The sequence below is a fragment of the Bombina bombina genome, chromosome 6 (genome assembly GCF_027579735.1).
Source record: "Bombina bombina isolate aBomBom1 chromosome 6, aBomBom1.pri, whole genome shotgun sequence".
Classification (NCBI taxonomy): domain Eukaryota; kingdom Metazoa; phylum Chordata; class Amphibia; order Anura; family Bombinatoridae; genus Bombina; species Bombina bombina.
Window position 1 is genome coordinate 664232167 of NC_069504.1, and position 15332 is coordinate 664247498.

General features: G+C 38.3%; 1 protein-coding gene across 2 annotated transcripts in view; it reads left to right on the forward strand.

Annotated features, from left to right (window-relative positions):
• Window positions 1-15332, forward strand: part of CRTC3 (CREB regulated transcription coactivator 3) — a 668286-nt gene that overhangs the window by 120019 nt on the left and 532935 nt on the right. For both annotated transcript variants that reach the window (XM_053717740.1, XM_053717741.1), the window contains exon 3: window positions 10863-10982. In XM_053717740.1, the coding sequence (XP_053573715.1) occupies window positions 10863-10982 (120 nt within the window). The remainder of the gene's footprint in view (window positions 1-10862; window positions 10983-15332) is intronic.

Genomic DNA, 15332 nt, shown 5'->3' on the forward strand with positions numbered 1-15332 from the left:
GCAAGACCAAACCATATGGATTAAATCTGCCGCTGTCAAGGCACATTTAGGGCATTTATTAAATTGACGGTTATGCCATTTAAGCCCTTTTTCCGGGGTATAATAAGTGCGGTATAACCATTTTAAATGAGACTCCCTCCAATTTGCAGATAAATTGGTATGAGACACCTTTGCAATCGATCTCTTTACATAGTCCACCGTAATAGCATGGTCATAAATTAGTCCCGCCAATTTTTGAGCTATATCGGTTAGATTCAAATCACCCCTTTGAGATACCAAATAGTCATACCATATTTAGATAGAAAATAGGCCCGTCTTAGCGAGTAGTGGCCAACCATCTATTTTGCCCCAAGAGCAGACCCCGGCAAAGTTCTTCAGTAGCTTGGAGACATAATATCTCACTTGTAGATACGCCAAAAAATTCCCTATTGTCAAGATTAAACTCCTGTTTTAAATCATTGAAGGTTTTCATACTTTGCATAGTTTGATCTATAAATTGTGTGACATAAAAACAAACCTTTTTTGCCAGTTCCTAAATACCAGATATTGCTTCTGAAACTCAGGGTTCCCTAAAATTGTCTGGTATTTTGTTATATTCATATCCGTTTTCGAGATTATTCCAATTTTTTTCCAAGCCTGGATTACGTTGTGAATCGTTTTCTATTGTTTCACTTGTTTCGGGATTGTGTGAATCGGGCAATGTATAAGAGAGGTGGGAAGAAACGGACGTATCATATTTACTTTATCCAATCAATAGCAATACGTCCTAAAAAGACCAAATTATATGTGCTTATGTCTAGAAGGGCCAGACCACCATAAGATTTAGGCAGGGACACTTGTTTCAGAGAAATTCTGTGTGTCTTGTTTTGCCATATGAAATAACGAAGTGCTGTATTAAGGCCTTTAATGTCCGTACTTTTTAACAAAAATTTTAAGCAAGATGACCATTTTGAATAGGGCGATTCGACCTGAGATTGAAAGAGGTAATTCTTTTTTCCCTATTCTTATTCCCTCAATTTGAGATCTGATCTTTATGGCTAATGGTTCGATGGCCAAATCTAACAATAGTGGGGAAAGAGGACAGCCTTGGTGCGTACCTCTATTAAGATTGATGGTAGAAGTTTCTGTGTTATTAATAAGCAACTTAGTAGAGGAATGCGTATATAGGTTATTAACCAGACTTAACAGATTATTCCTAAAACCAAGCTGATACAATGTATCCAACAAATGATCGTGATGTACGCAATCAAAGGCTTTTTCAGCATCAATAACGATAATAGCTGCGTTGTAATCTATGTTACTGCTTGTCTCTACATTCTTAAAGTAATCAATAGTTAAGAGGAGCTCTATAATTTTAGCAACCAAATTCCGCTTGAGCAAGAAACCTGCTTGATCTTTATGGATAATATCCAGAATTTTTTTTTGTAGTCTCTTTGCTAGAATAGAAGTCAGAATTTTATAATCCACATTAAGCAGTGCAATAGGCCTATAGGATTCTTTTTAAGGAGATCTTTCCCCTGTTTGGGAATTAATGTTGTCTTTGAGGCTGCAAAGTTCTGGGAGATCTGACCTTCCTCTGTAAAAAAATGTAATTAAACAGTCTAGTTAAATGCAGAGAGATATTAATTAGGGGCCAGTATTTTATAGAATTCATTTGGTAAGGCATCCGGACCCGGAGCTTTATCTGTTTTCTGTCTAAATAATGAATGTCTAATTATGACTTTGTCTCTTTAAGGGGATATGAAACCCATTTTTTTGTTTCATTATTCAAATAGAGAATGCAATGTTAAACAATTTTCCAATTCACTTATATAATAAAACAAGTTTGCTTAAAGGGACAGGAAACCCCAATTTTTTATTTCATGATATAGGCAGAACACACAATTTTAAACAACTTTCCAATTTTCTTCTATTATTTAATTTGCTTCCTTCTCTTGTTTTTCCTTTGCTGAAAGGTTTATCTGGGTAAGCTCAAGAGCAGCAAAAAACCTAGGTTCTAGCTGTTGATTGGTGGCTGCATACATATACCGACAGTCATAGGCTCACCCATGTGTTCAGTTAGAAACCAGTAGTGCATTGCTGCTCTTTCATCAAATGATACCAACAGAATGAAACAAATTAGATAATAGAAGTAAATTAGAAAGTTGTTTAAAATTGTATTCTTATCTGAATCATGAAATACAACTTTTGGTTTTCATGTCCCTTTAATTTTTTTATCCTTTTTGAAGGAGCAGCAATTCACTACTGGAACAGAGTTGAACGCATCAAGTCTATGAATGACAAGAGGCATGTGCGTGCAGCCACCAATCAGCAGTTAGCTCCCAGCAGTGCATTGCTGCTTCTGAGCCTACCTTGTCTGAATTTGACGGTAAAGGCACTATTTGTAAACCATTTAATTAGAGCTGCAACACTTATTCGGCATAATCGATTATGAAAATAGTTGTCAAGGAATCTAATAATCGATTAGTTGGTTTGCACACAGCACCAGCTGCTTCACTCTGATGAACTCCTGCACATGGTATTGTGTTTTATAATTATGCCCTTTGCCTAAAGGATGTCTACAGACTCTTACTTTTCACTTTTCTAGGACACTATCAGTTTTTTTTTAAGTTTACTAAGAATGTGTGAGAATCTCATTCAGTGTACAGCTTGCCACATGTTTGCATCACTGGAGCAGCCGCTTCTGGGATTATATGTTTGTGGCAAGTGCGAGCATATTGTCTCTTTAGAAACTCGTATTGGGGATCTGGAGGAACGAATTGCAACACTACATGAAATTCAGACACTTGAAAGGGAAATGGATAGGACTGAGCTGGTTGTTAATGGTTCCAGCAGTGGGAATGGGGAGGATTCAGATGAGGAGACTCCAGGATGTAGCTGGGTCACAGTTAGAGGGCGAAGTAAGCGGAAGAGACAGGCCAGTTCTGAGCTGGTACACCCCAATAGATTTGCAAGATTAAGTGAAGATGTTGGGGATATCAGTTCAGGGGTGGCAGTGTCAGAGAGGGCCGTGTTGCCTAGTATAGTGAACAGTCCTTTAGCTGTGGAAGAGGAGCATACTATGGTGGGCAGTCCTTCAGTCATGGAAGAGGGGCATACAAGTCAGGGCCAGAGGCAGATGTTGGTGGTAGGAGACTCTATTATAAGGAAGGTTGATAGGGTAATTTGTCATCCAGACCCTTTACATAGAACAGTTTGCTGTCTTCCAGGGGCTCGTGTTAGGCATATTGTGGAGCGTATTGATAGATTGTTAGAGGGATGCGGGTCTGATCCTGCAGTCATGGTGCATATTGGTACTAATGAAGAAATCAGTGGGAGATGGAGAGTCCTAAAAAATGACTTCAGTGAGTTAGGTAGCAAGCTTAAAGCAAGGACCTCCAAAGTAATATTTTCTGAGATATTACCAGTGCCGTGTGTTAACTCAGTAAGGCAGAAGGAGCTAAGGTCTGTTAATTCATGGCTAAAAACATGGTGTAAAAATGAGGGGTTTGACTTTTTAGAACACTGGGCTGATTTTTCACTAGGGTACAAATTGTACAGTAAGGATGGATTGCACCTGAATGACATGGGTGCAGGTGTGTTGGGGGAAAGGATGGTAGCACGTTTAGAGAACCTTTTAAACTAGGCAAAGGGGGGGAGGGTCAATTAGAACAAAATAGAACAGAGAGATCAGTGTCTGAATATGTCACTCCCTTAATATCTCAAGGAAGGGATGACTTAAGAAATGTCACATTAGAAAGTATAGAGGAAAGTACACCAAGTAGCAGCAGAAAGCACATGAAAATTAAATGTATGACAACAAATGCAAGAAGCATGACAGGTAAAATGGGGGAGCTGATGCTCTTAGTTGCAGAAGAGGACTATGATGTTATCAGTATAACTGAAACTTGGTGGGATGATTCACATGACTGGGCAGTTATCTTAGAGGGGCATACATTATTTAGGAGGGACAGGAATAATAAAAGGGGTGGAGGAATCTGCATGTATATTAAACCTGACCTTAAACCTACAATAAGGGAAGATATTTATGATACAAGTGACAATGTAGAGACCCTGTGGGTTGAAATAAAGAGTGGGGGGAAAAATCCTAAAAAAATATTACTAGGAACATGCTACAAGCCTCCCAACATTAGTGACCCGGAGGAAACTCAACTACTTATCCAAATAGGTAAGGCTGCTAATAACAGTGCTGTAATTATGGGAGATTTTAACTACCCTGATATAAACTGGGCCAATGAAACTAGTAATTCAGCTAAGGGGGATAGATTTTTAAATGTTCTCAGGGATAACTTCTTGTCACAATTAATAGAGGAGCCAACTAGGAGTAAAGCTATATTGGATTTAGTGCTATCAAACAATACAGATATAATATCAAACATAGAAGTTAAAGAACATTTGGGTAACAGTGATCATAACATGGTCACATTTGAAATCTCTTTTCATATGCAGTGTTTTAAAGGCTTAACTAAGACTTTTAATTTCAAGAAAGCAAAATTCAACGATTTAAGGAAATCATTAAATAATATAAATTGGGACAATGTATTTTCTAATAAAAATACAGAGGATAAATGGATAATATTTAAAAATTTGTTAAATAAATATACATATCAATACATACCATATGGTTATAAAAATAAAAATAAAAAAACTAAGCCGTTATGGCTAAATAAAAATGTGTTAAAAGAAATTAGGAAAAAACGTAGGGCATTTAAATTATTAAAAGAAAATAGTACAGACTCAGCATACAATATTTATAAGGAATGTAACAAAGCATGCAAAAAAGCAATCAAATTAGCCAAAATTGAAAATGAAAAATTAATTTCCAAGGATTCTAAGTCTAACCCTAAAAGGTTCTTTAAGTACATAAATAGCAAAAAGTCTAAGAAGGATAATATAGGTACATTAAAATGTGTGGAGGGTAGCATGATAAATAATGACAGGGAGAAGGCTGAGGTACTAAACCAGTTTTTTTTCTTCAGTATACACAAGAGAGGAACCATTGAATGATACTTTGGAACAGAATAGAACATGCCAGTCCATACCACTAACTGGGTTTTGTTTAGAGGATATCAGGAAAAAACTAAAAAATATTAAGGTAAATAAAACTCCAGGCCCAGATGGAATACACCCAAGGGTGTTAAGTGAACTTAGCACTGTTATAGACAAACCTTTACTCTTAATTTTTCAAGACTCATTATCCTCAGGCATGGTACCCCAGGATTGGCGTAAAGCTGATGTGGTGCCACTCTTCAAAAAGGGAAGCAGGGATGATCCAGGAAGCTATAGACCAGTTAGTCTGACATCAATAGTGGGGAAGATATTTGAAGGGATTATAAGGGATTATATTGATGAGCATATTCGTGTAAACAAGATTATGAGTTCTAATCAGCATGGCTTTAGGAGAAATAGATCATGTCAAACTAATCTAATTAGATTCTACGAGGAAGTAAGTAAAAATATAGATAAAGGGGAATCAGTTGATGTGATATACTTAGATTTTGCAAAGGCATTTGATACAGTGCCACATGAGAGATTAATGCACAAAATTAAGGGACTGGGAATAGCTGAAAATGTTAGCTCATGGATAAATAACTGGATAAAAGATAGGGAGCAACGAGTAGCAGTAAATGGATCATACTCAGATTGGACAAAGGCAATCAGTGGCGTCCCCCAGGGATCAGTACTGGGCCCTGTTCTTTTTAATATTTTTATAAATGACTTGGAGCAAGGATTAAATAGCGACATCTCTATTTTTGCAGATGATACTAAGTTAAGTAAGGTCATTAGGTCAGAGCAGGATGAACTCTCTTTGCAAAGGGATTTGCTAAAATTAGAACTATGGGCAAGTGAATGGAAAATGAGATTTAATACGGAAAAATGTAAGGTTCTACATTTTGGAAGTAAAAATAAGCAGGCTATGTATTTTTTAAATGGGACAAGACTTAGCCAAACACAGGAGGAAAGGGATTTGGGAGTAGTAATAGATAACAAGCTAAAGATGAGTGCACAATGCAGGGCAGCGGCTTCAAAGGCTAATAAGATACTAGCATGTATTAAAAGAGGCATTGATTCAAGGGAGGAAAGCATAATTCTGTCATTATATAAAGCCCTGGTAAGACCTCACCTTGAGTTTGGAGTGCAGTTCTGGGGACCGATTGCTAAAAAAGATATTGCAGAACTAGAAAAAGTTCAGAGAAGGGCCACAAAGCTAATAAGGGGATTGGAGAAATTAACCTATGAGGAGAGGCTAGCCAAACTGGGTCTGTTCTCTTTAGAAAAAAGGCGCTTGAGAGGTGACATGATTACTTTATATAAATATATTCAAGGCCCATATACAGAGATGGCAGAAGCTCTTTTTATTCCAAGAAAATTGGTTCTGACAAGAGGTCATAATTTAAGGTTGGAGGAAAGGAGATTTAATCTCCTGCAACGGAAACGTTTTTTCACTGTAAGAGCAATAAAATTGTGGAACTCATTACCAAAGGAGGTAGTGAATGCCAATACCATAGATACATTTAAAAATAGTCTGGATAAATTTCTGTATATAAACAAAATTCATGGATATGATTGCTAGTATTAAATGGGTCACATTTTAATGGGGTTATTTAAGCTTAACTGGAGCTTTTTGTAAGTATTTTAGATTTGTATAGGTTGAACTCGATGGACTTAAGTCTTTTTTCAACCTTATCTACTATGTTACTATGTTACAACTACTCCTGGCTTATGTGCAACCCAGAAATAAAATAGGAGTCATCATTTGGATTGTTTTATATCAAATCAGGTGATTTGGGCCTGTGCTTTGCATGATATAGTTATTTGTTATTTACACCTAGCCCTAGCTTGATGGCATTTGTTATATGAATTTATGTCACTATTACCTGTTTGGACATTTTTTTAGCAGATTGCTTGCTATTACTGATATATGTACTCTATAGATAAATGTGTAAGGCTGTGTCCTTTTACTGATATATAGTCTTTAGCCCTTTTGCCTTTTTTTATTTTTAATTAATTGGAATATGTACCAAATTCAACCTATGTAAGTATATATCTGTTATTTTAAGAGTAGACTAGATATTTTCCGCCCAAACCTTATAGATGGTTATTTACCACTGCATATATATATTCAAGATATTTTTATGTTAAAATTTAGTCCAGGCTTACTTTGTTGAGAGGCCCCTTGCATTGGAGAACTAACAAAGATAAATAGCACACCTTGGTGAAATTGACAAAACCCTATTTATGCATCTCAGGCACCTCAACACCATCTGAGTGCCTCTTCTCTGCTGCAGGCAAAATAGTTGCAAAAAAGATCACCCAGGAGCATGTGAACATGTTGACATTTGTGCATTTCAATGCAAAGTTTCTGAAAGAGTGAATAACAGAATGTTATAAACAATGGTAGTCTACCTATTACTAGTTCTACCTCTTTTCAAACAGTTTGTGGTTTTGCTTTGCTTAATTATAAAAATGTGTTCTGCTGCTTAAAAAATTGGACCGGGGGCGTGTCTTAGCTGCCGCTATGTCCAGAGGCAAAACCCGACAGCTCTTGATCCCCTAAAGAGTCTAAGCAGATTAGTTGGCTTCCAACTCATCTACCATACTCCTTTTTTATAGATTTGAATATAGGAAGCTCAGCTGAACCTAAAGACTCGTGTTTTGTGGGGATTACAGCTACAGATCCATTATTAAGTTCCTCTGGACGGGCGAGGCGGTAGCCTACTCTCATCAAAGTATCCCCCCCCCCCCCCGTCTGCTGAGTGAAAGCGGATCCACCTCACTAGGTTCATAAGGCAGTAAAGGTACTGGTAACAATGGCTGGGACATCACGCAATACAGTACGGACCCTTCTGGAGGCCCTATCTCGGAAGATGGATGCTCATTTTGCCTGCCTTTCATCTTTAGCAAACGCCCTCAACAGCATCTGTCAACGGACCTGCAAATGACGACCGCAATGGCGCAGCACATCCAGCAGAACTGTTTGCACCTTCTCCTCAATGCGACCGAGCTTACCAAACCTGCTTCAGCATCACAGCAACACTCTCCTACGATTGCACTAAAAGCTACTTTATGGCAGCAAAGTGAGAGCGGCTTCGAAGTCATACCTAAATCCATCACGAAAGAGACTGAGGGAGCATATCGGGGGACACAGCTGCTAGAACGGGTTGATACGGCCGGCCACCCACCCGAAAACTCGCAAAGAGTCATGCATGGAGCCGGTGACGACCGGCGACTTTACCCCCACTAGATGGACCCCTCCTTCAGATGATAGTGCGATTTTGCGCACAGTCTCTTACCCGTACATCTCGTCTTTGTCCTGCTCCCCTAGGAGGCCCTCTCCCGTACTTGCAGAGGTGGTTTTGCACGGACCTGCCCTTTCTCATTCCTGGACTCTAGCGGCTCGGTCTCTTCAAGGGATATACCTCCGACAGTGGCACACTGCTTTTTGTTTCATCTTCAGTCTTGTCTACATCAAAGGGAGACCTCATTTCACCCGATTGGGGATCGGGTAACTTTATTTTCAAATCTAAACATACAATCTGCCCTATTATACCACTCAGTCCCTCACACATTATTACAGACCGTATACGTTTGAAAATACGATATGGGGCTAGACTACCTGTTTCTTACCCCTAATTGAACTATAGTTTCCCCATATGTTCTATATACAATGTGGTTCTCTACATAAAAATTCTGTATCTATAATTTAAGGTTTTGATTTAGGAATAGACTGCTAGCTATTTTGTGCATTTTTTAATTCTAGTTAAATGTGAAGCATGGGACAAGCTAGGCAGTCTTCCCTCAATATCAATTATAGATGTGTTTGGAGTTTAAAATATAACGGGGCTTCTACTACTTTTTGCTAGCTGCTGGAGTGGACTAAAACCCTAATCTCATAGATGTGGCAGGCCTTCCTTTCCTTCTGCAGTCACCCCCTCCTATTTGCTGCCCTATATGTCTGGGTTTTTTTTTTATGTCACATATGGCAATTTATGTTGTATACGTTACAGTTAAGTATTGTTTCAATATCTGCTATGCATGCTTCCACTTTAACTGTTATTAACAGCTCAATATTTGTATTCATTTTCTATTATTGCTCTATATATGTTTCAATAGAGATCTGTTGATACCTTAAGGATCAATTTAGATTAAGTTTGACATTATCGTTATATGTTCGAAATTATTGTGTTTTTTTTATTGTTCCTACCTACAAACAGCCAGTAAGTTACCAATCTCCTCAAAATGACGACTCCTGTGAAGGTGGTAGGCAATACTTATATGTGCCATTAGCAATTGTATGTTTATTTTTATTAATGGGATGTTGATCTCAGCTCAAACACAACCAGATAAATGTTGATTTCTATGGACTTTACGTGGTACGAACTTGCCTGGGCAGCATTAGAAACTCCATACCAGCTCCTCACTGAAATGCGCCCTCTGAAAGTATAACGAAGTATGACCTTTCCAAACCCTGACATCTGTTCTCAAAGTGCTGTGGGGCTCCTACTTATCTGCTGTACCTATGTGAATATATATTTCATTCTATACCCTGGGTACACATTCAAAATTTTTACCTAACACTATAAGTTATCATGTTGCTTTATCATTTAGCTAAACTTGTCATACTATTTTATACCATAGGTAGTACATACTATTTTCAAGCCATTGGGCCTCTACTCTATATTAGTTTATATTACCCTCGAAGCTCGGAGGCACATTGCAGATCATAAGTAAGTTTTTGGATTTATGCTATGCTTGATGTTATATCAGAATTTAGTATACAAAAATATGTGTGGCTCAAGAGGTACATATGCTACAAGTCCTCCTTAATTATTCTAGCACACTTTATGTTTTTAAGTATTCAGAACTGTGTATCCTTTGGAATGACATTGGGCCCAATAACTAAGCTTGCATATATATACCTTTACCATATTTTTCCTAGAGATATCTTGTATGTTGGGTACGCATAACTTATTATTTTACCAGATGTCAACGAGTTTTCACTGCTACGTATCAGATGATAATAACATTAGAATTGTAATACTAGGGTAGTTGTGTTGGACAGGATTAACATGCTTTGTTTCAAGGTTTCTTGGAGCTGTACAACGCTAACCACGCCCCCCCCCCTCACCCTCTCATATGGTTTATACCATTTCATTTCAAGCGGTGTTTACCCACTGTTATACCCGCTATAAGACGTAGGACCTAATTAGGTCCTCGATATGACTAATATGTACTACATGTCTTGCCTATATCAAGAGGTCCATAAGGGGCCAGCTCTTTAGTCTGTTATGATAGCCTCTAAAATGATAAAATGAAGGTTTCAGGAATGTACTATTCATCAAATAATTTGTTCTTTGCCTGTATTACTATATTGTACTGTATTATCTGATTACTTGTCATCTGTACATTAAGACATTTTCTGTATGTTTTCATATGCGCAAAACCTTAATAAAAGACTTAGATTTAAAAAAAAAAAAAAAAAAAAAGTTGTCTTAATGTAAAGTTTTAGTTGGAAGTTTATATTTATAACACTCAGTATGTGGATTTTATTTTAATTATAGGAAAAAAATAATTTATTCATTTTTTTTATCCGATTAGTCGATTAATCGAAAAAATAATCGGCCGATTAATTGATTATGAAAATAATCGTTAGTTGCAGCCCTACATTTGATACATTTCAACAGGTACATTTGGTGATTGGAACACAATGTCCTTTTACATCATTATAGCCTTTTAAACCTTGAGCATATAAATACATTCATACATAGTCCTGTTTTAAAATTGCATACAAAGGTGTTGTTTACATGGGTGCCCTACATTAAAATATGGTTGACCTAATTTTAATATTCTTCATTTTGCAGCCGTCTTTCCACCACACTGATAACATCCGAGGAATGCGCCACCATGGGTTGGTAGAGCGAGTTTCCCGTAATCGGCTACACTCTCCTCATCACAGACCTGTAGAGAAACATGGACGCCAAATATCCTTTCAGGTTTATGAGCAAGAAGGTGGCTCAGATAATTTTATATAAGCATTGGTATTTCTAGCAGTAGTTACTCTCTGGCATTGGCCATTGTGATCTAATGTAAAATGTGTATTTAGTGGAGCTTATAATAATCATAACACTAACATTTATTATTTCCAAGTGAACGCGGTTCCAAGCACATTTTTTGTTTAGAGGTTTATAAGTACTTTATTTCATATTTGTATTGACATGATAATTTGGCAGAGACTTTCATATTTTGTTTTGTTTGTGGTTTTCCTATAATTGGAGCAATGTAAATAATTGTTGTAATGATATAATGAAGCTGTATATTAGAGCTTCAAGATGTAGAATCGGAATGTGGCGACTGTTGTTTTAATAGACATAACCAGTTGGTCTCTGATTAGAAAGGCCTCAGGCATATACAGTTTGTGAGCCGTGTTTTAGAATCTTTAGCAGTTTTACCTAACAGAAGCCATAAAGCAGCCATCTCATTTAAAAATCTGAATTTTGCCTCAAAGGCTGTTCTGTGCTTATATTAGAATGTGTTAAACTTAGTTTCTTGTGTCTATACAAGTTTCCTGTTAATTGGTTGTACTGCTTTCAATCCTGTCTAAATAAATTTGATATTTTTTCAGATAAGGGTTTTAATAGATTTTTCCCACTAGAAAGTTCAATGTTTAATCTAAACCTATCTGTCAATCTAAATCAAATCTATACTTATATGTAAACGGACGTTAAATTTCACTTTTTTGATATACACCACAAACACACACAAATATACAAAAATATTAAAAGATATACATAGAATAAACCCAAATGGGACAAGAAAGTGTGTTGCAGAGAAGAGAGTTGCTCCTAGTTTGGAAATTGGGACAGATTACTATCGCAGGAGTTACAGTAAAATATTTTACTGGAATGTGCAGAGGGTCCAGAGTGGTACTACTTCTAACATAGAGGTGTAGGTTCACTAGTTTTAAAATAACATGCTCTAACAAATTGGAGCATGCCATTTTTCATATACAATGGCCCCTTAAATTACCTACAAAATTAATTACAGTAAAGTTATTTAATGTAACAGTGTATACTACTCAAATTAACAAAATTTGTTACAAATCTGAATAAACCAATTGTTGAGCCACTTTTTCTAGAACAAATTACAAATGCCTGTTTTCTGCACAGACGTGGGGAAGTTCTCACAAAACCCCTTAGATGGGCTCCTGTGGCCTGAAAGCATTGAAAGAAAAATCTATGTAGTTTGCAAGAATCATGCTTTAAACAAAAAACACCTCTTGCTTTTGTGTAAAAATGGGTGTTTTCTTCTTAAACGGGAAAAGTCCACAGCTGCATTCATTACTTTTGGGAATTCAGAACCTGGCCACCAGGAGGAGGCAGACACCCCAGCCAAAGTCTTCAAATACCTCCCCCACTTCCCTCATCCCCCAGTCATTCTTTGCCTTTCGTCACAGGAGGTTGGCAGAGAAGTGTCAGAAGTTTGAGAGTCTCTTATGGAGGGTAGTACTCTTCGAAATGGGATTGGAGTTTTAAGTAATCCTGTCAGCCTCTCAGTGAGAGCATGTATGAAGGTTAGAGTCCGGAGAGTCAGGGGGAATTTTTCTGCGAAACCATCCCGACTCATATTAACAGTTTCTCGGCAATCAGCGTTGACGAGTTTCGCTGCCTGCCTTTCTTCACTCAAGCCAATGTCAGAAGCGAGGATGCTATCCGTCACACTTGAAGGGCCGTGTTCCTGTTCCCCCGGCGTTGATTCAGGTAAGATTGTTTTATTTTATTTCATAATGTGATAACGAGAGAAGGTAGAGTCCCAGTGGGACTCCTTTTATCTTAAAATAGGAGTCATGAGTTAATATCTCCTGAGGGGGGTTATTGAACAGGGGGGACTTTTAATCATGTTTGTTATATGGTTCTACCTGCTAATGTGTAGTAATACTTAGGCTCATGGCTATTCAGAACATAACGGCCTAATCTTCAATTGGCGCAATCTCTTGAGATGTGCGCCTTTTTTGTGACTGGCACGATGCACCTCGTGACCGGGTGCGGTTACGTTGTTTTCCACTTCCGTATACTGACTGTGTGGCGACAAAGAAAGTCTGCTCGTGGGGGTGTAACAGGGTGCCAGTTAGTGTTTGTTATGGAGGATTTTGATTTCTTAGACATGAATGTCTCCGATACGGAGAATGCGTCTTGTGATGAATATGAAATGGCCTGGGTTATCCATGCCCATCAGTTATGTTCCGATTGTTATGTCCCATGAGGCGCGTGCCCCAGACCCTTCCTTTGCTGCACAAGCAGGTATCCCTATGGCCTTTACTCAGTCTCCGGAAGGTGACTTGTTTCCTCCAGAGGTTACGTCACGGTTCTGTATGGCCATTTCTATGGCGCTGGCTCATTTATATCTCCCAAGTGAAATATTTTTAAGATATTGTAAGTGTTCTGTTAACCAGGGCCCATCGGGCGTGTGATCTCATGATTCAGTTCGGCCTCCTGGGGAAGCGTTGGCCTCTGAGCGTTCAGGCCGGGGTCGTTTATTAATCCGGCGTGGGATGATTTTGCCTTCCATTATAGGCTGGCACGTCGGCATGTTTTGGCAGTGTTAGAGGATTCCAGTCCTAGTGGCCCGAGGGATCCGAGGCCTTAGATGCTGGATGGCAAGGTGGATTAGACGTTTGGGAATTAAGCTAATCTCCTTGACGTCTCCATTTTTTCTTTCTTTTATGTTTCGGTTCCAGTTCTGAGCTTGGGTTCCGTTGGCGTATCCATTCACCTTGGGCGTTCACCTGAGGCTGCTGCCTTACTTTTATTTTGATCCGGATAGGATGTGTTTGATTTGTTTTTATTAAGCTCATGTCTGATATAATTCGGTTTTGGGAACGTTCTTTCTCTTTAACCGATACTTGTGATTTTGTGGGCGCTTCCCTGGAAGTTGCACAGTTTTGAATAACTGAGTTATGTTTTCTAGTTTCATATTATCGAACATTCGGGTCGATTTCTCCAACATAGGTGTGTCCGGTCCACGGCGTCATCCTTACTTGTGGGATATTCTCTTCCCCAACAGGAAATGGCAAAGAGCCCAGCAAAGCTGGTCACATGATCCCTCCTAGGCTCCGCCTACCCCAGTCATTCTCTTTGCCGTTGTACAGGCAACATCTCCACGGAGATGGCTTAGAGTTTTTTAGTGTTTAACTGTAGTTTTTCATTATTCAATCAAGAGTTTGTTATTTTCAAATAGTGCTGGTACGTACTATTTACTCAGAAACAGAAAAGAGATGAAGAATTCTGTTTGTATGAGGAAAATGATTTTAGCAACCGTAACTAAAATCCATGGCTGTTCCACACAGGACTGTTGAGAGCAATTAACTTCAGTTGGGGGAACAGTTTGCAGTCCTTTGCTGCTTGAGGTATGACACATTCTAACAAGACGATGTAATGCTGGAAGCTGTCATTTTCCCTATGGGATCCGGTAAGCCATGTTGATTACGATTGTAAATAAGGGCTTCACAAGGGCTTATTTAGACTGTAGACTTTTTTTGGGCTAAATCGATTGATATTAACACTTATTTAGCCTTGAGGAATCATTTATTCTGGGTATTTTGATATAATAATATCGGCAGGCACTGTTTTAGACACCTTATTCTTTAGGGGCTTTCCCAAAGCATAGGCAGAGTCTCATTTTCGCGCCGGTGTTGCGCACTTGTTTTTGAGAGGCATGGCATGCAGTCGCATGTGAGAGGAGCTCTGATACTTATAAAAGACTTCTGAAGGCGTCATTTGGTATCGTATTCCCCTTTGGGTTTGGTTGGGTCTCAGCAAAGCAGATACCAGGGACTGTAAAGGGGTTAAAGCTTAAACGGCTCCGGTTCCGTTATTTTAAGGGTTAAAGCTTCCAAATTTGGTGTGCAATATTTTCAAGGCTTTAAGACACTGTGGTGAAAGTTTGGTGAATTTTGAACAATTCCTTCATGTTTTTTCGCAATTGCAGTAATAAAGTGTGTTCAGTTTAAAATTTAAAGTGACAGTAACGGTTTTATTTTAAAACGTTTTTTGTACTTTCTTATCAAGTTTATGCCTGTTTAACATGTCTGAACTACCAGATAGACTGTGTTCTGAATGTGGGGAAGCCAGAATTCCTATTCATTTAAATAAATGTGATTTATGTGATAATGACAATGATGCCCAAGATGATTCCTCAAGTGAGGGGAGTAAGCATGGTACTGCATCATTCCCTCCTTCGTCTACACGAGTCTTGCCCACTCAGGAGGCCCCTAGTACATCTAGCGCGCCAATACTCCTTACTATGCAACAATTAACGGCTGTAATGGATAATTC